A 26,287-nucleotide genomic window follows, 5' to 3' on the forward strand; every position below is an offset into this window, starting at 1 on the left:
TTCTTAAAACCATAATGTCTCTAACGGATTGCTTTTTGACTTTCTAAATATCTTATTGCTTCCTAAATAATGGACACATTAATTTAACAAGTCTGTAGTACTGAGTACTTTGTCCCTCGCGGTGACTGTTCTAAAAGCCTTCCTTTCTACAGCCTGTGTTTTGCAATGGGAATGGTACTAGTGTCATTCGCTATGAAAAGTGATGCAAAATATTAATTTAGTGACTCCGCCATTTGTGTTCCCCACTATTGACTCCCCAGTTTCATCCTCCAAGGGACCAGCTTTTCACTTAGCTACTTCCTTTCTTTTCAAAATCTTATAGAAGCTTTTGCTATCTCTTTTTAAGTTTTGTGGCAGTTTTGTTTCAAAATTTACCTTTGTTCTTTTTTATAAAGCTTTTAATAAGCCCTTGACCTTTTAGAAGTTTCCTGGTCTTCCAAAGGGCCACCACCTCTGCAATATAACACACCTTAATTTTTGTTCTTATTATCTTGGCCTTCCTCGCTTAACCATGGATGCCTTTTCTTCACAATGCACTACCACCCTCCTTTTTTTTTTAAATGTACAATCTGCCTCCCTTTCTGGAATATATTTTAGTTGGGAGCAATTAAGTAACTCCTTCATGGAGGACACTTAAATGTACAGTCAACACCAAGTGTTCCAGTACTGGAGTGTAGAATAATTTATACCTGCCACAATTATACCTTGTTCACAAATGTGTGTATGTCCTCTACACTGATGACATGTAATGCATTGCAAATTAGGATCCCCTCAGATAAATATTGTCACAAAATAGAGAAAACCAAAATTGACAATTTGACCACTGCAGAAGAGTGATCGGGTGTAGCTCTAATTCTCAGACAAATAATTGATGCTGAACTGTGTTATCATGTGAATAGTTTGAGTTTTTTTTAATGTATTGGAACTCTTATTTGTAATTGTCTGACTAGCCCACAAATACATTCAAGTTTTCTTTGGTTGCACCTGCTATAAGTTCCTTTTTGTAGAAGTGTAATATTTTCTAATATGTTGGGTACAGTAGCAGTATTTTAACTCCTGGATTTTAATAACTAAATAGCACGTTTGTTTGGCAGCATTTGTTTAAAATCCACTTTTGTGTTTTCAACAGGAAAAAAGTGCACTTATGGCCACAAATGTAAATACTACCACCCAGAACGAGGTACACAGCCTCAACGTTCTGTGGCTGATGAACTTCGTGCTAGTGCAAAGAACTCAATAATGAAAACCACTAATGAAGGAGGTTTGGTGAAGAGCAACAGTGTTCCAACTAGTACCAAGACTGAGGGTCTGTTTGATGGCAAATGTACAGCTCCCAAAAGACAGTCTGACCCAAGTATACAAATTCCTCTTTATAATGAGGTTGAAGAAAAACTCAGCAATAAAACCAGATTGGAAACCAGGTCTGTGCCTTCTCTTGTTAGTGCATCAAATCCATCAGGCACAAAGGTCCAAGGTTGTGCAGTACTAGGTTCTGGAATGCACCTTTTGACACAAGATCCAGGGGTGCCAGCACAGTACTCAACAATTCTGGTGAACAATAGCCATGGAACACACACTTGCTATAATCAGCATCCAAAATGTGACTCTCCTGTTGATGGAGGATATTATTCTATGATGAATCCATATCATAATCTTGGTGTATCTGGTACACACAGCCCTGATCAATTTTCTGTAGATAAAGAATACAGACTAAACCATGTAGGTTCTGATTGTAGTAGTGAAGGTAGTGTCAGCTGTGGTAGCAGCGACTCGTACGTTGGTTATAATGAACGAGCCTACCCAAGTTCTCCAGTTACAGTGCTCGAAGAAAATCTGAAATGTCACCAGTATCATACTCGACATCAGCCCTTTCTTCATAGTTATCATGATCCTGTAACAAGAGTACAAAGTTATGGACATGAAGAGCAAAAACCACTGCACAAAACTTCAACTTCATGTAGGGCACCACATTTCCAGCACCCAGTAATTGGAGCCTGCTCAAGTTGTCCAAGTGAGTACTGTCCTGTACCCCTCAGCGGCCAGCATCCACAAAACATGCACGTGGGAAGAGCTCTCGGAACTACAAGAATTGAAAGTTTTTCAGATTCACGTTTGTATGAAAACGTGCCAGTGAGACAAAGAAAACCTTACACGGGTCAGGAAACATTTGCCAGCTGGAACAGGCTTAGCTATGGTTTGGATTCTTACGGTTATGCACAAGGATATTCATTACCAAACAATCCAACTCAGCCATGTTATGATCAGTTCACATTCCAAAGCTTACCTGAAAAAAGGGAGCAAACCTGGAGGATGCCGTGGAGTGGCTTACCTCCTGAACCTTCAAATCCAGAAAGATTACAGGATGGCCGTGATAAAATCTTTATAAATCTGTGCAACATATTTCCAGCTGACCTTGTGCGGGTGGTGATGAAAAGAAATCCTCACATGATTGATGCCCAGCAACTTGCTGCAGCTATTCTAGCAGAAAAGTCCAAACTGGGTTATTGAATTGAAATGCATCATTTTGATGTTTTTATTTCTCAGCACAGAGCTGAGTTTGCTCACATTTGAGAGATTCTTCAAACAAGGAGATGAAGGAGTGTAAGCAGTACCCTCTACAAAGGGGATTCTTCATTTGTTTTTATCAACTCTTAGAATTATTGTTATTTAAAGCTGTAGTTTGCGATAGGAAAGAAAATGTATATGCTAAAGCACCTTTTTAAAAAATTTAAATACTGACAATTTGATCTATTGTCTCCATAATATATTGCAACTTCAACATGAAGATATAAGTAGGCAATCTGATGTTTTACCCTAAAATACATTTACTGGATTTTGGCACTTTTTTCCTTTTTAGCATTTTGAGAATGTATTGGTGGTAAAGATTTGTATTTACAGATTTCAGCCTTATCACTAATTGAATAGTAAGATCTAAAATGTTTGCCAACCTTTAGTGGTCATTACTAGTTGGGCAAGAGTAACAGTTATTATTTGATATTAATAGGTACTAAGTTTTGTGGTTGCAGTAAGAAAGCAGCCACCTAAATTAGTTTTGAGCATTTTAAGATGTATGTTATACTGATTTTTTTTTTTTGATCGACTGAGGCTGTTACGTTATGAGGGGGCCGGATTTGTCTTGCCACAATTTTTTTTTAAAAAGTAGAAACAAACAGATTGTTTTAGTTTAAGTTAATGTTGTTTCTGGTATCTTAATGGACTTTGCTAGCTGTAATGTCGTATTCATCCCAGGAGTAGTGTTTTTGGCTGTCTATTCTGTTTGGCTGTTGGGTGCATTTCAGCTTTAAGCAAAGTCCTGAATGGCCAGGAATGACCTTTCATTGTTGATACAAATTGTATCTTTTTAATACAAAATTACAGTACAGTTTTAAATATATTTAGTATTACTGTAAATACACAAATGTGTGTACATGTAATTAGGGACCATTTGGACAGCATTTTACCAGATCTTTGAAATTGTGCATCACTTTGTCAAATTTTTGCATAATTAGTTTTCATTGGTTGGAAAGCATCCAAGTTAAAAGAAAGTAATTGTGCAAGTAGAAATGGAAACCCAATTGGTTTTAAAAGAAAAAGTACCTTGAGTGTAATGTGCAATTGCAAAAGTAATTTTATTTCTCACTGTGTTTCAGCGTCATCCTGCTTTTTGTGTTTTAGCACAGACCGACCAGTCACTAGTTAAATTTGTAATGTCTCTTGTCTTCGTGGCCAGGCTGCAAAGTGGGATGTCATCCTGTGCGAGGACAGTTGAATTTTTAAATGTAATTGTAGCTACTATAATGTTATCATCCGAAACAAGCAGATTACCAGTTAGCTAAAAGGTTCTAAAATGGATAATAACTAAATCAATTGTAGTTTCAACTGAAGGTGATAGGATGAGCATCAATTTAAAGCAAAAATACTGAAAGGAAATAAAATGTAAAGTTACGGTCTAATCAGATTTCCTCTGTGATATTTATGCTTCTTTAATGATATGTTCATACATTTGAGACTGAAATATAAGGAGTAGGAGCATAGCATTCCTCCCCCATGAACCTGTTGGACCATTCACTAAAATCATGGCTAATCTTCTCTTTCATTTCCATCTTGTTGCATTTGTTCTCGTGTCTATTAATTCACTTAATCAAAAATTAATATCTCCATTTTAAATGTACTTCATGACGACGACATTTCTCTGTTCTTTGTGTAGACGATTCAAAGAATCGCACTTTGCATTAAGAAATTTCTCCTCATCTCAGTTCTAAATGATCAACCCTTTACTTTCCCCTGGCCACAGAGTCAAAATATTCACCCAGCATCTATCCATTCAAATCTCTTGAATTTTAAATATTTTGGTGATAACTTTCATTAACCTGGGAATAAGAGGCCTCGACCACATAATCTTTCCCCATAGGAAAATATTCTCATCCCAGGAATTGTTTCATTGAATCTTTGTACTTCCAAGGCCACGAGACCAAAATCCCAGTACTCTGGGTATGATCTCACCTAGGTCCTCTACCAAAGTAGTTAGACTTCATTTCTATCTTCCGAGAAAGGATAAACTGACATTTGAATAAACTTGCTATAATTTGTGTATAAGGATATCGAGGTCCCTCTAAATGCTAACATTTCCCTATTATATGACAAGCAAATGTATGCATGTATTGATCCTCTGAAATGAAAACAGAAAATGCTGGAAATATATTTAGGCCATAACTGTGGAGAGAGAACCCATTAATATTTTTAACCCTGTTGCTCTTTCTGTGGATGCTGCCTGATTAGTTGACTTCTCTCTTTGTTTCTCATTTTGTTGTTGATAACATATGCCCCACGGTTTAGATTTGCCATGTTCTTGCCCACCTCCGCCATCTTTGCAGCCTGTGTCTATCTCACGATGACAGATGCTGATGTTCTTAAAATCATTACAGTCGGTGTTGTCAAAGTTGGAAACTGTACATTGTACTCAGCACTTTTACTTGCTGAAAGCTGTACAAACTACAGACTTTTCAATGCATTTTTTTAAAAAAATGTATCAACTGTCCAATAGTGATATAAGAATTGATCAGTACTAGACAATGATCATTTTTTTAATGCCTCCTGAGCTGAAATGTGTAGATTCCACGCAGCATACCATTTTGCAGCCTGCTTAGAAAGCTGATTGGAACCTGCATATTTGATTGGGTATTTCCATCTATTGTGTATACATACACAAAACTAAATCAAGCAGGGGAAAAGAATTGAAAATTTCAGGGAACTTGGTAAAATGGTTCCAAAACCATGTCCAAACACACCTAATAAAATAACCTTTTACACTACTTGTGTGACACTATGTGTCACACTAAGTAGACTTCGGGTATGAATGCTTTTTTAACAGGGCATTGTGCTTATAGCCATAACTGATACTCTGAACCATGTTCAGCACATTATCCATAACAAATTGTTGTATACAATAATAATTGTTAGTGTTTCCTTGCTCAGCTTCAATGCTGTTGATTTTTGAATTGCACACATTCTACAGTACCATTTTATACAACTTCATTTGTATTGGTACTATAAAATATGTCTCTTGCAAAGTTATTGGTAGTTTTCATAAATTTGGGTCAAGATTAAAAAATTTGAAATTATATTTGTTAATAATTACCACCTCTTTCCTGCATTCAGGTGCCATATCTTTTGGTGCCAAATGGTTAATTTCTCAAATTGTTTTCAAATGTAATAGTTTATTGATTATATCATTTTGTATTCTACAATTTCAAGGTATATTCATCCAACATTTTGAAACTTAGACTGATTTGTTTTTAAATATACATTTGAAAAATGTTCTAATGTCATATATCTGCTTGCTAAAATTGAGCATGTTGTGGTTGTGAAGAGCTTCAGTGTTATGCCGATAATATGCACAATCATTATAGTCCAGCTTTAACTCTGAGCTGCTTGTGGTAAATTAATTTTGATGTTTGTGTGAATATCTAGCCACACAAATTAAAATACTTTTCCAATTACCTCTGTATATTTTAATGTTAAGCAAAACTGAGGTTTGTTATGCCATTGAATTTTTAATCTTCAGTCAGTGATTTTTCTTGCTTTTCAATATATAATTCATAATTACATTTGTTGGGTTTCACAAATTGTAAGAAATTTCCTGACCTAGTTTAACATCGTGCTTGTTTTATTCCTTGTAAGCAGAAATAGGAAATCAGAATGAAACCTGAAAAGATGTTTGGTTGAAATTCGTGTGACAATTTCTTGTACCTGTATTTACCAAAAGTAACATCTTATTCACTTTGTTACTGTAGTGTCCCACTGTGTATACAATAAGGGGATGGTGAGAATATTAAAATTCCTGATACAAATATTTTCCATGGCACTTGCACTGGTGATATCTTATAAACGTATTTATAACTTCCAAAAAAAGTATGCATTTTAAATGGCATGGTAGATTATTGCACAACATATATAAAAAGGTTAGAGTAAAATAGTCATAAATAGCTGTAAGCTACTCTGCATAACTTTATAGTAAATTTGTAGTTGTAACTTTATGAAGAAGTTATATTGAAGAGGTGATCTAATTTATGCAATAATTAGTCTGACTGTAATCTCTTATCTGAATTGTTTACTGGTAAATTATTGTGGTTTTCTGTGTAATCTTTACTAAATATATTCCTTTGCTCATCTGTTGTTCAAATGTCTGCTTTAAAATTCATCATTGGACTTAATTGTGTAGGATTGGGCTAAAAGTACAAATTGTCACTGTGGGCACTGTCAAAAGTTTGCATTGAACTCCAATTTGCTAATGAGTTAGTGCAGTATTCTAATCTAGTTTTGTTTGTATTATATTACATCAGCTTTAAATATCTGAAAAGTTGTATATACAGCATGTTAACTTGACAGACAGACTGAAGAGTCTGTATTTCACATTAGAAAATGATAGGCAAATTTCTGGAATAAAAAAAGTTTAGTGCCTGAGATTGTGAAATTTTTCAGATCTTGCATGTGTTCTCAAGCAGGTTGTGCTGCTAATTTGCCTTTTCCTTTCATACTACTTTAGAGCAATGTTAATTGTCATATCATTGTTCCATTTTCTGCTACATTTCTCCTTTTGGGTTTGGGTATTTACCGATAGAGGCAATTTTATGATTTGAGCTGTGAATTGGGCATTATGTCAGCAGGAAAATTATATGGATAATTCTGCCTGATTTGAAATCATTTTTCAACCATTATGGACAAAAAAAATCCCCATTTCTAGTGGGTGAGGCCAACAGCTGAAATATTGAGAAATCTTTTGTATTTAATACTGACCATGCTCCTTGGCTATTATGTCTCCAATGATCCATACCAGACAATGGAGAATATACTGACTGGGTAAAAGTACTACATTTGCAGTTTTTGTTTTATCCTCTTTGCTTACAATTCACTATTTCTTTTGCCTGAACTCCACTGCAGTTACTAAAATTTGAGGCTGTTGTTTGCCTGACTGCAGGAAATCATCCAAATTGGGCACATCTCAGTTTTTACCCATAATTATTTACTATAATACTGGTGCCTAGTTCCAGATTGAATCACTACTAGTGATAGATATGTGATTTGTGTGCCTTTGCTATTGCAGAACAAGAGGTGAATTTGCCATCTTTTAAGTAAAAGACCTTGATGAAAGCTCAATACATAATGGGCTGTGAAAAATGGAACATATATTTATAATTGGAGGAATAAAATTACTTCATTTCATAACCTGTTAAAGTTTCCAATAGATATGAGTAATTTTTCTTCATCCTCATTCTTTCTTGCTAACATTACTAGGACACTGACTTTGGGTGCTCTGTATAAAGGGAGCTGAATTTCAAAGGATTCCTGTGTCCACAAAAACCAACCATTATATGGATTTTATTCCGTATAGCTTTAGCTGTTTTGACTGTCCTTTCCAGATATCATGATGTAGACTTCTAGAGACAAATATTTTGATGTTGACTTGTACCTGTGTTGGAAGCTTGTGCATTGTTAGCATGTTGTTTGGCATGGTGTGTGTGTGTGTGTGTGTGTGTGTGTGTGTGTACGTGAACTATTGTTAACGTTCATTTTTGTGTGTATTCTGTGCATAGTTCCATTTTCATGCTGTGCCTTTTGTAGGATTGAACCTTCATCCCATGTGCTGTTCAAGCTGTCCCCCATCTGTCAGTTTTGAAGAATTTTCATTCTCCCTGATTGAGAAACTTGACACGGTTGCCTTAACTTGATGTCCCAGCATGATCTGACTGTAAGTCCACGTCCCGGGGCTGTTGATGTTTGGTGTATCGTACCAACACGAAAATCTGTTTTATTACCCTATCCTTGAGTGTTCTGTCAGTATAGCTATTTGCTCATTGAGACAATTGGATTTGGGACAAGGTGTGAAGTTATCCCATTTAGCAGACATCTCTGAAAAGTCTTCTTGTGCATTGTTTATGCTCTCTTCAGTAAACATGAACTGTCTGCCACGGATGCCCTTGATATTCAACAGTTGGGGTATTTTGAAGAGGTAGAAGTGAATAGGAGACATGTGACCCAAAAAAAGTAAATTATACCTGAATTTTGAACCAAGCAACTAGAGGAATCTAAGGGTCCAGAGGTTCTTTGTGAATTCTGGAAATGATAGTGAGGATGTTAGTCATGTCAGCATCACCAACCAATGTCATTGATCCCTGGCTTTTGCACCATATCCTGGGGAAGAGTTGTAGTAAAAGCACAGGTTTTCCTTTTGCCTCCATTTATATGGCCACAACCATCTATCTGGTACCTTTTGTTTTGTTGTACTATTCTTCTGTAATTTTTTTTCCTTAGTACCTGCAGTCACTAGCTGCAAAGATGGTAGTTGCAGTTGTCCTTATCAAAACTCAGATCAAAGCAACATACTTGTATTTTCACTAGGAATCCTTGTAGCCTAAGTGGCACACTTGTCATTAATCTCAAATAATTTTCAGTAATTTGAGACTGGGTTTACTGAATAGAAATATGTGCAATTGTGTGATATGGAACACCACAGCAAAGAAAGACTCAAATTGTGTTAGAATACACTTACACACTCTTCTTCAGATTCAAATGCAATTGACTTGTCCTCTCAATGACACAGACTTCCATCCCTTAAGATACTTAACTTTGATTGATTGTCATCTTCCTTATTTCTTATGTACCCATGACCCAAGTGTCTGAAGGTGCTTATTTGATTTGGTACAAACATTGATTGATTGTACAGGGGGTACATCTAGAATTCACTCTCATTCTCCCCACACTAAAAAAAAATCCCTAAAGGAGAGCAGTATTATCCTACTTAAGTTAAAAATTCACTTAAGCCCCAATTCAGATGCTTGTCCCTTGGCTGTTTCAAAAAAAGTTGTCAACCAAATCAATAAATTGTTAAAGTATAAGCTGTGTGAATAGATTAACTTCTCATAGGGCAAGGGGGGGTCAAAAGGGAGCAATTATTTGCTAGAGCCAGTTTAGTTAAAATAAAACCAAAGTATTTTAAGCTTAACTCAAACCACAGCCACTGATTCCCACTTACTTGCACTGCTAGTAACACCTTCTGGTGAGCATTTCTCAGGTATGCTTTTCCCTTCATCAAGGAACATTATGCAGAGTCAGACAGGGCTGCAGTCATTGTTTTAGCATTAACATCTTTGAACATTAAAATTCAGATCAAGGGAATCAGCTAAATGCATTAGTTACTTTTTGTTCAAAGTAGTAACGTGAAACAGTTAACTTTGTCTTTATGCAGACTAGTTTAGGATCTCTGGCTAGTGAATTTCATGAAGGATTGTAGACCAGAGGCTTAGAGCTGTACTGCTGTATAATTGTGTTTTTGTGCCCAGCATTTTAGACTACAACAATGCCACAGAGACTTTATTAAACAAGTTTTCTTGTTTACACTTAGATCTATTTAGTTGCAAAATTGAATTTAAAAAGTGTTTAATTAAACCTCATGCACTAGTTTTTCTTGACCAGTTGCACCATTTTTTTCCCCAAAATAAAAGAATGAGCTTAGCTGAAATGTTTGATCTTTAACTGTCTAAACCGGACCTAGTGAGCTTAGCTAATTTACAATACATAGTCCAGACCATTTACACCAGCAAAGCACTACATTATTGGAAGTGGCTTCTTCAAGCTTTACTGCTTATTCCTCATCAAGAGCCTTTATACATGCTAGATATGGCCTGTCACTAGGACTAGCTTTTTATTCTCAAGTGTCATTCTATTTAGTCACAAATGACTGACATTGTACTGGACAGTCACACAAGCAAACTACTGATCTATACTACTACAACAAATTTTATCTTACAAGTGAAGAACCAAATGTTGCTTCATTGCCAGTTCAGTGCAAGATCTTAATGATTCAGTCTCAGAGAACCTCAGTGGTCTACAGCCATGTTATGTATTGCTTTCCAGAAGACCAAGTACTGGCTCTATCCATTATATAAAAATTGTGGCACAGAAGTGCTAAATATGGAGGCTGATGGAATTCCATTAGATGTTGCTCAGTTACTTGGTCAGTGAAAGGTCAAAGTCTGTATTTCACTCCTTGCTGCTAAGTGAAGTTCTCAATTCTTAGATGCCTAGACAGTGTAACGTACCTTATCATGTTTAATGCTATTACACTAAATTACAGGGTGGCACAGCAGTAGTGTTTTAACTAACATTTTCTTTGACATTCTTTTAATGTTCCATGAGCTTTTCCCTGTAGGGCTTTAATACCATAAGGAGTTGCTAAAATTTAGAACAAGCCACAGCTTACAGGGGGTACTATAAACACCACCAGAAGACCCAAGTTAAAGTCCAGTCTGCTCCAGCTGTGTAATAACATCTGAATAAGTTAAAAATAGGTGGGGCGATATTGTTTAAGCTCTACAGGTAACCCCTCAGCCTCACCGAGGATCTTTTATGCACCCACTCAAGTAAAAATCCTGCCTATTGAAGAATGGCTGAATTGCACACAGTATTCCAAAAATGGCCTCCCCAGACTCCTGTACAACTGCAACACAACATCCCAATTCCTATGCTCAAATGGTATGATCAGAAGTCTTTCACCTTCCTGTCTACATACAACTCTACTTTCAAGAATTTATGCACCTGCACACTTTAGGTCTCTGGGTTTGCCTCACCAAAATGCAACATTTCACATTTATCCAAATTAAACTCCATCTGCCACTCATGGATCAGATGGGCCAAGATTTGGTTAAACTGAGAAATCATCTTTGTTCACTACACAAATATGGGTGTCATGTGCAATGTTGTTCTTATATTCACATACAAATTATATAAAGTTAGGACAAAGAGTAGTGGACCCAGCACTTGTCCTTGTGGCTCAACACTGGTAACAGGCCTCAGACATCGTATAAATCAGTAGTAAGAGTATCAACAAAAACAAGCAGGCTCAAATGTAGACCAATGACACGAATCATGTATTCACAGAAAATGTTTAAGCAAATAACAAGAATAAAAAAAGGGAGATTTGAGACTGGCTAAATAGATTACAAAATTATGCATGGGTGTATGGTTTAGTTGGATGAAGAATTGAGTAACAGTACCCCACACTTGCCTATAATTTAGGGACAATTAAGTTTTTAAAGCCAGAATCAGATGCAAAAGTGGTCAAATAAACAAGTGGAGGAGCATTTAAAGTAGTAAGTTAGAAAAGTAGTAGTTAGTTAACAGGCTGAGGAAAATAAACACCATTAATAAAATGTGTTGTCTTACAGAGCTGAGGAGGTTGAATAAGTCTTCTGTACATAGAGAGGGCATAGGAAAATAGCTCAAATCACTGCAAAGCAAAAGTAAATGCTGTACCATACAGCTTAAAACAAAAAAGTGAGGAACTAATTGGGGGGGGGGGGGCAAGAGAAATGTCATCTGGTTAGATTACATCTTTAGTACTCAGATCACTGACATTAGGAGCAGGAGAATGCCATTCAGCCCTACTTTGTCATTCATCCTCTTGATGTCACAATCCTATTTTATCCCCATATCCTTAATGCCTTTAACATGCAAAAAAATTTGTGGTAGAGAATTTTACTGGTTGACTACCATTTAAGCTGGGGGGGGGGGGGGGGGAAGAGGAGGAGAAGAGAGAAGGGCCTTCTCTGCACTAAATAGCATACCTCAAATCCAGAGATCACACTATCCCCTGGTTCTAGACTCCCCATCTAGAGAAAACATCCTCCCTGCATCTGGTCTGTCCAGGCTTGTTGAATTCTGTAGGTTTCAATCTGATGTCCTTCCATCCTTCTGACCTGTGGTTTAACTGGGCCTGTATTTGCTAATCTTACCTCAGCAAGTCCTGCCATCCATGCTATCAGCCTAGTGAATCTCTGCTGCACTTTGGCAAATATATCCTCTTAGGGAGACCAAAAGCTCGATGCAATGTTCCAGGTGTGGTCTCAAGGCCCTGTATGACTGTACCAAGACAACCTGATTTCTGATGGCAAATTCTGTCACAATTAAGGCCAACATCCAATTTGTTTATTGCACCTGCCTGTCTACTTTAATTGACTGGTGTACAGAGACAGAAATCCACAGTTCCCAATTTAATAGTCATCCTTTGGCTTACATACAAAATTTATAACTTCACCTTTAGGTGCTGTATTGCATCTAATGATGTGTTTGCTCAGTCTCAACTTTTGAATTATCTGGATTCCACCTTGCACTGTTCCTCCTCCCTTAACCCCAGCCCGTCACCCACCACAACCACCAGAGCTCAGTTTGTAGTCCCACCCAATGTATCAGTGAACATGGAAATGTTACATTTGTTTCCCTGACTGGCCAGTCCCTGTCTGTGGCAAAATAAAGTTGAAAATGCAGTTAGTGTAAACAAAAGCAAGACAATCCATTATCTAACAAGCATTTTAAAAATATGGAATTGGCATTAGAGCAGAAAGTCAACAGGTGCACAACATGGTAAATGCTATGTAAAAAAAGTAGATCTAGAAACCCAGTATGACTTACAACTGTAGGCCAAAACTGGTTCAAACTCGTGAAGTGAATTCTTCCCACTGCCTTGGTTAGGGAGAGAGATTTACCCAAGATCTATGTCTTACTGAAAAGAATTTAGCATCACTTTAAAGTGATGCAAAATGAGCCACATGACATTACTTGTCTGTAATCACATTTGTAATTAAAACCAGGATCATGTAATGCAACAATGTGGTCTTTCCTAGCTTGAAATCAGAAGTATGCACAGTAGGTGTCATGTTAAAAAGGCATTATTGTTCACATTTTACAAGTTGATCAGTAGGTTTATCCAACATAGTAGTACTGGGAGGGTCCCAATAGTACCTAAACAAATACATTTTAATAACTTACACAATCATCAGCTGACAACTGTCTCAGGAACTGCCAGAATAATTCTAATTTAAGTCAACAAAAGAGTTCTCAAATACTTGTTTATTAAATCAACCATAAAATTACATTCTTACTTCACTTCTTCCTATTCTCCAGCAGAGGTCAGAATTGGTTAATTTAAGTGGAGGGGCTCCCAAGTCAAGATAGCAAATCCAAACCAAATTCAGAAGCTGGATATGTTAAAACAAATCTGAAGAATGAAGAGGAGAACATTTTCACTATCTTACACAGTCTGGTTTCATATGATTTCAACTTTGATTTTTATTAGGATGGTTCTCCTATTAGTAATGAAAAAGTGATCACAATACCAAGTACTGTTCAAATCTTTACAACAAAAAGGATTTCTGCTGCAAATGAAAACTAGAAGCTACACAATGCAATTGTTTTGCTAGGAAGCCCAAGTATTTCACATAAACCTATGAATGCAGATCCACAATTTATCCCAGAACAGCTTAAATATGCATGTTAAGCGGAGATATATTCCATTTAGACTCCATGCACTGGAATAGAAATATTGAGAAGGTACATTCCCAGATAGTTTCAGGTGGTGAACCAGCATTTTCAAACAGAATAGCCAAAAAAGTTAATCCTGAGAACAGGTTGGATCATAATGAAGATGTTAGCAGGTTTCCACAATTTTTAAAAATTGTATTACTGCACTATGTTTAGGTGGGATTGGAACATCTATGTTCTCTGCTAAAAATAAAAGAAGTCATGTATTTCAGAATGCTACACAATACCAGAGTCGAGTTCCCAGTAGACAAGCATTGCTTCATACCTCAATAGGTTAATAGCTTACAAATCACTCAAGTTCGCTATCACCTTGCCACTTAAATAATCCTTGAACAAGAAAGCATAAATTTACCGAATGTGTGCACTAGAACTGCTTTTACTTTTTTTGAAAAATAGTGAACCAATCATTGTTGTTCAAAATAGTTACGCTCATTGTTGAACACAGTATGTGGGGCCAGGGTAAAGCATTTGTAAAGTTAATTTTGGAAGAAACAAACTAATGCATTTTATATTAATGTTGTATACTGCTAATGGTTGCATTATTAGCCATACAGCTTAATAGTTGAACATTCTCAAACTAACTCACATAGCCATTGAATTGCAAATACAAGTAGTTGTATTATCCAACACTGATACCAATACACAGATGCAACATCAGTGTACACATTTCAGGAAAAATGTCCATTGGAAGGATAGTATTTCAACTTGCAAAGTGCATGAACATGATAAAATATTGACATGCCTCAGCGAATGTTCTTGATGCACCAAAACAGTGTGCTCTTCCACTGCAATTAGAAATACTTAATGTTTGATGTACACAACATTCGGAACCAGTCTTCAAGAATCGCCAGTTGTCCCTCAGCATACAATAAAAACAGAAATATCACCTGCAATTACCAGAAACTAGATGTTTATTCATGACATAAGTCAAAACTTAATCTGCAATAACAGCCACAAAAGCGCAATAGAATTGCCCATTATCTTTAGCCTACGATGCATGTTAAATGCTCAACTATAAATGGCATTGCAATAAACCATTACAGATAATAAATGCTGATTTATGAGTGCATAATACCAATGGAAATTTAGCTGAACCAAGTACAGAGGAAGCAAGAGCACCAAATCTAAATTACAGTAAATGACTACTGATCAAATGCTTGGTTTAGTTCAAGAAATGTGGCAAGTTTAACAGACAGCCAATTGTCAAACAACATGCAGTGTTCTTCCTACTGTAATTTGCCGCTTAAACTTGCATCAAGTACAAGTGAACTTATTACCTCGAAGCATCATTCACCTGAAATGTGCACATACATTTACCCATTCTCCTGCAAGCAGAGCGAAACGCCCACCACCTGGGTACCAGCAGAAATATTACATGGAATACAAAAGCCTCCTGTGCCATTTTGCATGTAAAACATTGAGTAGTCTGATCAACACATACAAGTATTGCAACATTAATTCAGTTTTAGGGAAAGGAGCGTGACAAAGAAGCAAAGTGCAAGATTAAAAATTACAATATCTTGCAGAAAATTTAAAGAGGGTGTTTAACTGGCCATTCATCATGTGTATAATATTGAGGTAGTATACTGTCCCCTCCTTGGGACTGATGTTTTCATATGCTCCCCTGCCAGAAAGGCCCGACATGAAAATTTGTTCGCTAATATGTTGCATTTCAGTTTGGTCAATACAGACACAGAAATCTTATGCCAACGCATTGCTTGCTGTGCCTTGAGCAAATAGCTGGTCCGAGCTTCCAACAGGACGACTATCTGTTGAGCAAGTCTTTGTGAACAGGTAGGCAAAGAAAACCATCTATGATGACAGGACACGAAACACCAACCTTCAGAAAGATGCTCAATCTAATACAACACAATATTCAGTTAATGTCAAATCTCAGTTACTGAAATTTAGATAAATTTTACAGCCCTCCCATCATCTTAAGGCAGTTTGCTCAAGCCCTCAGACGTACCAACTGTTCCATATTAAATTTTATACACCTCTAATGGCAAGCTACAGAAACCAAGGCAGACTTCAGACATGCATTTCACTGAAATTAAACATGTCTATTATTGGGGGAAAAATAAATCAGTATTTCCTGACTAGTTCCAACCAAGTCCTATTAATTGTTCTATTAAATGCTTAAAGGGCATTTACCAACTGCCTTACAAATTTACATCTAACTCAGGTATAGCTGATACAATACTTTGGCAAGATGAAACACTACTCTTATCAGCAGTACAGTGCTGTTTGTTCCTCTGCTGTTGGTTCAGCTGTTTAAAGAACATAATATAAAGTAACTGCACTTTTCACATAGCTTCAAACTCATCAATTCGCTGTTTTGTGTTGCCTTGCCGTATCTGTCGGAGGGTTTTATATTTGTCACGGCCTGCCTTAACATTTTCAGCATGGATGACATCATTTACAGTTTTCTTCGTCTCATCACGGGCATGGGCCAATTCAGAACTGAGTGCCTATTAAATAAACATGGATTAAGCAGTCATTCAATAAGAAACTTTACAACTTGCATCTAAATGTTTTAAGTTAGCAGAAAACAGCAATTGTAAACAAAAAGTTCTGAAGCTTTAAAGGGTGTACAAAAATTAACCGAAGAACTCTTCTTTGGAGTGTTTGCAATCAAAAATTCTGCTATAAACATCCACCAAGTCTCAATAGCATTGCCCACCTCTAATGATCTTCAAGTGTGCTTTGAAATCTATAGAGGAACTATTCATAACCAGACAGTCTTACTAGCCAACTTACATATCTCTACAAATTATACAAAATATTACAATTAAGAGATGGAGACAAAAACTATAGGCTCGTTAGTTGAACATATTAGAGTCTATACTAAAAAGACAATGGCATAGCATTAAAAACTACATTTATATAAATCAGAGTAAGCACAGCTTCATGAAACAGAAATCATGCTTGACAATAATTAGAATTCTGATCAGGGAACCAGTAGATTCACTATATCTTTTAGAAATCCAAACGTTTAAGAAAGATACAGCATATAAAGTCTTAAGAGCTAACTATTGCTATAGTACATCACGGATCGATGTTGTCTTTAGTCAACCAGAGCTGGGATAAGGGGTGCATTTCCAGGTTTGCAACCGGTAACTAGTAGAGTATCACTAGGATCAGCAGTGGGGCAAAAATGATTTACAATGTGATGCCTTGGAGGAGGGAAATGCAAATACTATCAATTTGCAGATAATAGGCGAGGAGGTAAGCAGTGAGAAAGACAGTTTATAGACAGTGCACAAACCAGGTTGAGTGGGCAAAAATTTGGCAGATGGAACATATGGGGAAGTGGGAGATTATGCATTTCTGGTCCAAGAGGCACATATTGAAGTCCCATCTGCTCCAAGAGGGGTTTCATAACATTCCTGAACAGATTGATCAGGAATTATCCTGAAGTTCAGCAGGTATATGGGAATAAAAATGGAATGGTGGACATTATTTTGAGAGAGAATTGAGGATAAATATTGGGGAGGTGTTACTAAAAAAAAACAAGGCAGTTAGACTGTACCTGGAATACAGTGAAACAGTTGTTTCCCTCATTCAGAAGGAAAGGTATGGCAGTATTAAAGGCAGTCCAAAGAAGGTTCACTAGGAGGGACTGTCTTAACAACTAGCTGAAGCCTGTACTCAATTCAGAACGAGTTGTGATGTCACTGAAACATAAGCAATTCTTAGGGGGCTTGACAGGTTAGAGGATGAGGGGATGTCTTCCCTTGAGGGAGGAGTCTGGGGCAAGAGAGCATCATCTCAGGATGAAGGCTCACCCACTGAAGACAAATCAGGAGAAATTTCTTGAGAATAGTGTTTCTGGAATTCTTGGCCCCAGAAGGGCTAGGCCATTAAATATATTTAAGACTTGAGATTTAAATCAGTAAGGAAATCCTCCATTAATCCCAATAAGGGATTCCTCCATTAGTAACATGGAGACAAGATTTATCCAATCATGCACGATTGCACTGAATGGTGGAGCTAACTCAGTGGGTCGATTGGCCTATTTTTCTTCCAATATCCTATGGACAATACATAGTACCCAAAAGAATGAGATTCAACTTTAAGAGTCATTTATATTCATATAAAGAAAACACGAAACAAAATACTTCACATCATTAGACCATTTTAAAATTTGCTCCTTAAAAAAGGATATCCCCCACATTGTTTAGAATGTGGTAATACTCTAGTGGAAAAAAGCTGTAGGACTAAAGGGGAAAGAACAGGGGAGGGAGACTAAATGGGTAGCTCACAGAAATAACACAAGTATGTGGTCTGAATGGTCTCCTTTTATATGATTCTTTGTGTTCAGAGCAAATCCACAGCAGGAAATGCCACTTAGAAAATCAGTTACTGGAAGAGTGACTGTTTTCAAAGTTATTAAAAATCTTTTAGACCATTATAATTATGCCAATAGGGTGCACTTAAGGATGGAGCCTTGTCTTTTAGATAACACTTAATTCAAGCATATTAAGGTAAAAATGAAATGTAACCTAACCTAATCAGACCAGTCTACAAAAGTAGAAACCAGTGTTGAACATTTAAAAAAACATTTGTTCAGCACTTAAATCTACAATAAAGTCTAACCAGGGATTAAAGAGGGAGATGTCCAAAAGATGAATTTTAAAATACCTACAGTAGCAAGGTGGTGAGATGAGAAGAATACAAGTGCTGGTCAAATATTCATGAATAACAGGGCAGAGAGAGGCAGAGTGTGAAAGGCACATGGCTTTCAGGGAGGATGCAAAAAACAAGGGTATAGTCAAAACTCAAAATGTAGATGGAAAATTGATGAACAGACACAGGAGAACTAGTCAGTGGCACTTGGTACAGATAGATACGATAATTGCATTAGAGACTTTGGGGATAGCAACTGTTCCAGGATGAGTTTTATAGTGTGGGGTTGAGATGGACACTAGAAAATCAAGTCTGGAAGTAAAAAGACAATGGCAATTTCAGCACCAGAGATTTTGAGAATACACTATGTCTGGCACAGGACATTAAATAAAAACCTCTCCTGGGAGCTCTAAAGAAACAATTGTCAGCTGAGAACTTGTAAAGAGAATGAAAAGAACACACCATCTGGAAGGTAGGTAACCCAGCTTTCAAAATACCAAAAAGATGCACAAAAAGCAAACTTATGGCAGTCTTGTCATGAGCAATCAACCGAAACATTCACTGTTCTACACAGCAGTCACACACACACAAAAAAAAAAATGTTGGCTTATGAAGTGATGCAATTTTTCGTCCAGGGATCTTCTTTCAGAAACAAGAATGCTATGTCATGAAACTGACCAAAAAGAGAGAGTCTATCTTTAACACTTTAAAGAACACCATTATTTCAACAAAGGGTTTCTTGTCTAAAATAAAGACAAAATAGTTTCAACAGGAAGGCTATTAGATTTCAACCCAAAAAAACAGACATGTAGAATTCCAAGGGGGCAGAATCTTCTACAGATCAGCTAATATTGTCCCTTCAAAAGCATAAACACATTGGAATTCTTTCCATCAGCACATCAGTTGCCATGGTAGTAAGTTCAATTTATAAGAACTGCTGGCCAGGTTTCACTTCTCTCTCACTGGACTCCCAATAGTGTGAATGTCCAGTGCATTAACTAAGGCTCACTTCAGTCTATACAAGAATGGACCCAGATATTGCAACAAAAAAATTTCTCTCAGGCTCCCAAGTGGAAATAGGCCCATTCTTCCCAGAAAGACATGTCAGAAGGAATTGCTAATGTAATCTTTGGTAAGCCAAATAGAAGGAAAGAACAAATGCAAACACTGCAGACCGGAAACTAAATAAATACAAGAGTGCTGCAAGCTTTCAGGGAGGTCAGGCAGCATCTGTAGGTGAAGAAATAGAAATAAAATTTCAGATAAGTGACCTTTCATCAGAACTGGACAGAAGGTTGCAATTGTAATGGGTTAAAATGCAGAGATTAAAAGTGGAGGTGAGAAAAGAGGAGGGATAGGTGAAGACAGGCAGTGATGGCACGAGATAACTGAGTGAAAGCAAAGCAGGATACTCAATCCACAGAACGCGTGATGTTCTAGTATGCATGGGATTGGCTGCTGGTATTTAACGGGGCTAAAAGTAACAAGTGTCCAGCTTTTAAAAAGTTTCCAAAAATTGACATGCTGAAATGCAAAACAAGTATTAATATGCAGCATACAAACACTAAGAAAAAAATTGTAGCTAGAAACAAATCCCTTCACTAAATGCAAGGAAGCACGCTATCCCTGTAAAGCTAGTTTCAGGCAAACAACAACTAAGACTGGAGCAGAAGTAGGTCAGTCTGTTCCACTGAGATTATACGGATCTGATAATCCCCAACTCCACTTCCTTGCCTCTCACACCACCAACCCCTCTTCCACCATGACCCTTGATTCCCTTACAGATTAAAAGCCTACCACCATCTTAAAAAATACTTCATGACTCAGCCTCAACAACTCTACAGTAAAGAATCCATAAATTCACTAAGAAATTCTTCCTCATCTGGTCCCACTCTCCCACAAGGGGAAAATAACCTTTCCACATCTACCCTGTCAAATCCTTTAGAATCCTGCATGTTTCACATCTCATTCTTCGTCATTCCAGTAATACAGGCACAATCTACTCAACCTTTCCAAAGCACTCCCCTGCATATCTGGAGTCAGCCTTGTCTAACTTTCCTTCCATAAAAAGGGACAAAAAAAATTGTCAGACCACAACCGTACTAGTATCGTGTGTAGTTTTAGCAAAAACTACATATTCCATTCCCTTTGAAATAAAGTTTGCCTTTATTACCCACTGACCTTGACAGACTGGCTTGGAGATTTACAGGCAACTCAAATTCTTGTTCTGTAGTCTTCTGCAGTCTCTAAATTTAAATATTCAGTTCCTCTACTCTTTCTGATAAATTGCATTACCTAACACTTCCCCACGTTATAACTCCATCTGCAAAGCTTTTGTCCATTTACTTAATCTGCCTATACCACGCTGCAGACTGAGTCATCCTCACCACTTGCCTTCCCACCTACATGATATCTGCAAACTTGGCTACAGTACATACACATTTCTCATCCAAGTCACTAATATTCTAAGTAATTGTGGTCTCAGCACTAGTCTCTCTATAATCTCCCACACTGCACAAAGCTCAAAAATTGCAGCAGCTGTATTTTCTCAATGACACAAGAGCACTTTAAGCCTATGTAAAAAAGTTCTTGCTGATTTACAAATCCAGTTGGGCTGCTTTTGAGTGGAATACACAGCCAAAGTACGTTGCAGTCTTTTGGTGATGAGCTTTCCTAAAAACTGTTAAAATCAAAATGAAGGTACAATTTTAATTAAAAAATCAAAATGGAAAAATGAAATTGTAAACTTAACACAAAAATGATTAATTCTATTAGAGTTCAGGACAATACTATTTTGATTGATGCTTCTTAAATCTTACACCATTACAGGCATTCCTGTGAACTGAACAGGCTTATTTGTGGCTTGCCTTTTCCAGTCTGAGGATTGCAAATTTGAAGCAGACATGTCATGCACAAGATTCAGAAAGTTGAACCTGCACCAATAGGTTCAAGAACAGCTTCTTCCCTGCTGTTAAACAGTTGACTAGACCTAAATTTCAAACATCAATCTTGGTTTGTGTACTTCCTGTGCAGCCAATAACCTTGTATGTCCCGCTGTAAGAGCCCTATGATCTGCCTGTACTGCTTGTAAAACAAAAAAACAACTTCACTTTACATACATGTGACTACAATAAATCAAATTAGAAGTCTACCAGCTAATCAGCTCACCTGCAGTTGTTTCTTTACACGCTCATTCTTTTGTGTTTCAGTAATGCGTTCCTCCTCACTGCGATGGTTTGCTATTCCTTCAGATAGCAGTTCAGCACTGGCTTCAGCATTGTTCTCATCTTGCTCATCATCATGCTCATTCTCAGCTTGTGGAATAACTGGTGGTGGTGGCAGTGGTGGAGCCGTCATCACAATTTTCAATTCCTCCTTAGTTTTTTCTAAGTCCTCCTGAGCTGTTACAGCCTCGTTAAGAGAAAAAAACTTTCACCATTTATAAACTCCAGTCAATTCACAAATCCCACCTGAATTAACAATAGTGATCAGAGGCCCTTTGATAAAGTTCACTAAACTTTAGATGCAGCACTACTTCAGATCAATAGTCTGTGTTCCAAGTTGTTTTGGATAATTCATGCATTTCAAACACAATAAAACAGTAATCAGAGCTGAATTACTTACTTTCTGCTGCCATTCAGTAGCCTCTGCTTCCTTCTTCCTCTTGGCATCCTCCAGAAGTGCAATTTTGGCTGTAAATTCAGCAAGTTCAGCAGCCTAAAAAGGAACATCTTAAATTAAAGTGAATAGCGCACAATTCGACAACAATAGGTTTGCTCAGAGTTAACATCCAAGTATATTCTGTAGAAAATTGAATAGCAAACAACCTCTATCTCAAACATTTAGAAATGGCTTGAAAAAGCCAAATCATACTTGACAAATTAACCAAAGTTTCCTTCATCAGTTGGTCATGCTTCAAAAAATGTAGATCAGAAGGAACTCGAGACAAGAAAAGCAGGCAAAAGGATATAGCACCCAAAAAAGAAAAAAATACCAGTAGCATGGATTTAAAAAGTTGCTTATCTGATACAAACCTTCATTCTAAAAGTTGATTTGGACTTGCATGTTAGAGCATGCTTGGACTAGATAAACAGAAAAGCTTTAAACATTTAAAAGGATAGACTGCAGATTCAAATTTTATTTTATTCAATGGAACATGGACATTACAGGCTGGACCAGCATTTGTTGCACATTTCTATCTGTAGTTGAGAAGGTGCTAGTGAGCTGCCTTCTTGACCTGCAGTGGTGGGGTTTTGGCTACACAGACAGTGCCATTAAAAAAAGGGACTCTAGGATTTTGATACAGCAACACTGAAGGAATAGCAATATAGATTTCAAGTCAGGATATTTTGAGTGGCTTGGAGGGGAGCTTGCAATTGGTGGGACAGCCACATATCTGTTGTCCTTCGAAAGAGTTGTGGTTATGAATTTGGAATATACTGTAAACAGTCTTAGTGAACTTCTGCAGTGCATTTTGTACATTGTAAATACTGCTTGGAACTGCATTCATTCAAGCAAGACAGGAGCATTCCAATCACACTCCTGACTGGTGTCTTGTAGCCGGCGGAATGACTCCAGGGAGTCAGGCTTGGGGTTACCTGCTGCAGAAATCCTAGCCTCCAACTTGTTCTTGTAGCCAATGTATTTGTGTGACTAGTCTAGTGCAGATTTTGGTCAACTGTAACCTGAATATGTTGATGGGGGGGGGGGGGGGGGGGGGGAAAGAGAGAAAGAGGGAAGAAGAGAAGCGGAAATTAGGCTATGGCACCACCATTGAATGTCAAGGGCCAAATGGTTGGATTCTGTTTTGTTGGAGATGGTCATTTCTCACCACTTCTGTAGTGCGACTGATACTTTATCTAGATTTGGGTGGATATTGTCTAGGGTCTTGCTGCATTTGTATACTGGCTGCTTGGCAGGTCACAAAAAAGGCATTAGCAAGCATTCTCACCAATGACTTTATGGAGGAGGGTATATCACTAAATGAAACACCTGAAGGTGGGACTATAGCAGACACTATCCTGAGGAACTTCTGCAGAGATACTCTGGACTGGAAATGAGTGACCCCCAGCAACTAGTCATTTTCTATGCACTGGGTATGACTCCAATGGAAACAGCTTTCCCCAAGGACTCCTGACAAGTTTTAACATGTGACACCAAGGAGCCAAAGTCAAATGCAGCCTTGACATCAAGGGCTGACTCTCCTAACCCACCTCTGGAATTCTGCTCTTCTGTCCACGTTTGAACCAAGGCTGTAATGAAGTCAGGATATGAATGTTCTTGACAGAATACAAAGCGAGCATCATTGACCAGGTTATTAAAAGCAAGTGCTGCTTACTAACACTATTCTTGCTATGTTATCACTTGATAAGACAGATGAGGCCAAAATAGAATAGGTTGGATTTGTTCTGCTGTGTTTAAACAGGACATATCTGGGTAGATGCCACTGTTATAGCTGTACTAAAATAGCTTGGTAGGGGAGCAAGTTCTGGAGCACATCTTTAATACAATTGCTGGAACGTGGTCAGGTCTCATAGCCTTGGCAGTATCTAGTGCCTTGGACAGTTTCTTAACATGTTATAAAGGTCATCATGAGTGAAAAAATGGCTGCAATGACATGTGATGCTGGGATTATTGAAGGATTGCTGCAAATACTTCAGCCTTGCCTTTCCCCATTTTTCAGAATGGAGAAATCTGAAACCTCCAGGTCCAGTGATTGTTAAATCATCCATCACCGTTCACAGCTGTGGTAGGACCAAACCTTAAATCTGAACTGTCGTGTGGTATGATTTAGCTCTGCCCATAACTTACTGCTTATGCGGTTTGACATCTCAGGTTTAGACATGTCTGGTACTGTTCCTCAATGAACCAGCGCTGATCCATTGGCTTGATCGCAAGGTGAAGGCTATGGGATATGCCAGGTGTGAAGTTATAATAATTGTTGGGAGTGAGATTCTGCTGATGGCTCACATGTCATGACACCCAGTCTGCAGTTGCTAGATCTGTTCAGAGTCTATCTTATTTAACATGGTAGTGCCACACGATGTACAGCATCCTCAAAAGACAACAAAAAAAACTTAATCTCCAAAGACCCCCACCAGTGTCATGGATAAATGTGTCCAAGCAGGTCGATTAAAGACTGTTTTTTTTTAAAGAAAGGCCTCTAGTTGTTTCCCTGTCAGAGACTCAGTCAAGCAGTTCGACCAGTAACAGTACTGCAAAATTACTCAATTTAAAAAAACTGAAGTCCCCACTCAGTATATTCTGCACGCTTGCCATTCTTTCCTCCAAGTGCTGTTCAACATGGAGTCGTCATGGCTGATCAGCCAAGTGTTCGTAATCTGCAGATTATTTCCTCTCCCATTACTGATCTGCCAAAGACTTCAGGGACCCAGAGTCAATGGGGACTTCTAGACCAACATCCTTCCAAATGCATACCACTTTCATCACACCTGCTGAACTCTGTCCTGCCAGTGTCTGGGACATTGACTGTCAGGTTGTTGCTTGATTAGTCTGCAGACTGCTCAAATTTTAGCACTAGCCCCCAGTTAGAAGACATTTCAGGTGTAATCAGGGCTATGTTTAGCATTCCTTTGCAAGGCCTTAGTTGATACGAAGTGGTGTCTAGTTTCATTCCTCCCTTTGAGATTTTCTGGCAACTAATGACTTGCTACACTTGTGTCAACCACACGTAGGCCAAAGCAGGTAAGATGAGTTTCCGAGATAATGGGAACTGCAGGTGCTGGAGATTCCAAGATAATAAAATGTGAGGCTGGATGAACACAGCAGGCCAAGCAGCATCTCAGGAGCACAAAAGCTGACGTTTCGGGCCTAGACCCTTCATCAGAGAGGGGGATGGGGGGAGGGAACTGGAATAAATAGGGAGAGAGGGGGAGGCGGACCGAAGATGGAGTGTAAAGAAGATAGGTGGAGAAGGTGTGGGTGGGGAGGTAGGGAGGGGATAGGTCAGCCCAGGGAAGACGGACAGGTCAAGGAGGTGGGATGAGGTTAGTAGGTAGCTGGGGGTGCGGCTTGGGGTGGGAGGAAGGGATGGGTGAAAGGAAGAACCGGTTAGGGAGGCAGAGACAGGTTGGACTGGTTTTGGGATGCAGTGGGTGGGGGGGGGAGAAGAGCTGGGCTGGTTGTGTGGTGCAGTGGGGGGAGGGGACGAACTGGGCTGGTTGAGGGATGCAGTAGGGGAAGGGGAGATTTTGAAACTGGTGAAGTCCACATTGATACCATATGGCTGCAGGGTTCCCAGGCGGAATATGAGTTGCTGTTCCTGCAACCTTCGGGTGGCATCATTGTGGCAGTGCAGGAGGCCCATGATGGACATGTCATCAAGAGAATGGGAGGGGGAGTGGAAATGGTTTGCGACTGGGAGGTGCAGTTGTTTGTTGCGAACTGAGCGGAGGTGTTCTGCAAAGCGGTCCCCAAGCCTCCGCTTGGTTTCCCCAATGTAGAGAAAGCCGCACCGGGTACAGTGGATGCAGTATACCACATTAAGCAGAGGTTCACCTGCACATCTGCCAATGTGGAATGTCATCTTGGGGCCTGGGATGGGGGTGAGGGAGGAGGTGTGGGGACAAGTGTAGCATTTCCTGCGGTTGCAGGGGAAGGTGCCGGGTGTGGTGGGGTTGGAGGGCAGTGTGGAGCGAACAAGGGAGTCACGGAGAGAGTGGTCTCTCCGGAAAGCAGACAGGGGTGGGGATGGAAAAATGTCTTGGGTGGTGGGGTCGGATTGTAAATGGCAGAAGTGTCGGAGGATGATGCGTTGTATCTG

The 26,287-nt window shown here is 38.5% G+C and overlaps 2 protein-coding genes across 6 annotated transcripts in view; one reads left to right on the forward strand and one right to left on the reverse strand.

Moving 5' to 3' along the window:
* Window positions 1-7,558, forward strand: part of LOC125453426 (probable ribonuclease ZC3H12C) — a 69,778-nt gene extending 62,220 nt beyond the window's left edge. For both annotated transcript variants that reach the window (XM_059646655.1, XM_048533006.2), the window contains one exon: window positions 1,130-7,558. In XM_059646655.1, coding sequence (XP_059502638.1) covers window positions 1,130-2,508 — 1,379 coding nt within the window. In that variant the 3' untranslated portion in view covers window positions 2,509-7,558. The remainder of the gene's footprint in view (window positions 1-1,129) is intronic.
* A 5,831-nt stretch (window positions 7,559-13,389) lies between these two features.
* LOC125453233 (radixin) overlaps window positions 13,390-26,287 on the reverse strand; it is a 65,564-nt gene continuing 52,666 nt past the window's right edge. For all 4 annotated transcript variants that reach the window (XM_048532544.2, XM_048532545.2, XM_048532546.2 and 1 more), the window contains 3 exons: window positions 22,129-22,221; window positions 21,673-21,915; window positions 13,390-16,346 (listed from right to left, as the gene is read on the reverse strand). In XM_048532544.2, coding sequence (XP_048388501.1) covers window positions 16,182-16,346; window positions 21,673-21,915; window positions 22,129-22,221 — 501 coding nt within the window. In that variant the 3' untranslated portion in view covers window positions 13,390-16,181. The remainder of the gene's footprint in view (window positions 16,347-21,672; window positions 21,916-22,128; window positions 22,222-26,287) is intronic.

Source organism: Stegostoma tigrinum, chromosome 6, assembly GCF_030684315.1.
Source record: "Stegostoma tigrinum isolate sSteTig4 chromosome 6, sSteTig4.hap1, whole genome shotgun sequence".
NCBI lineage: Eukaryota > Metazoa > Chordata > Chondrichthyes > Orectolobiformes > Stegostomatidae > Stegostoma > Stegostoma tigrinum.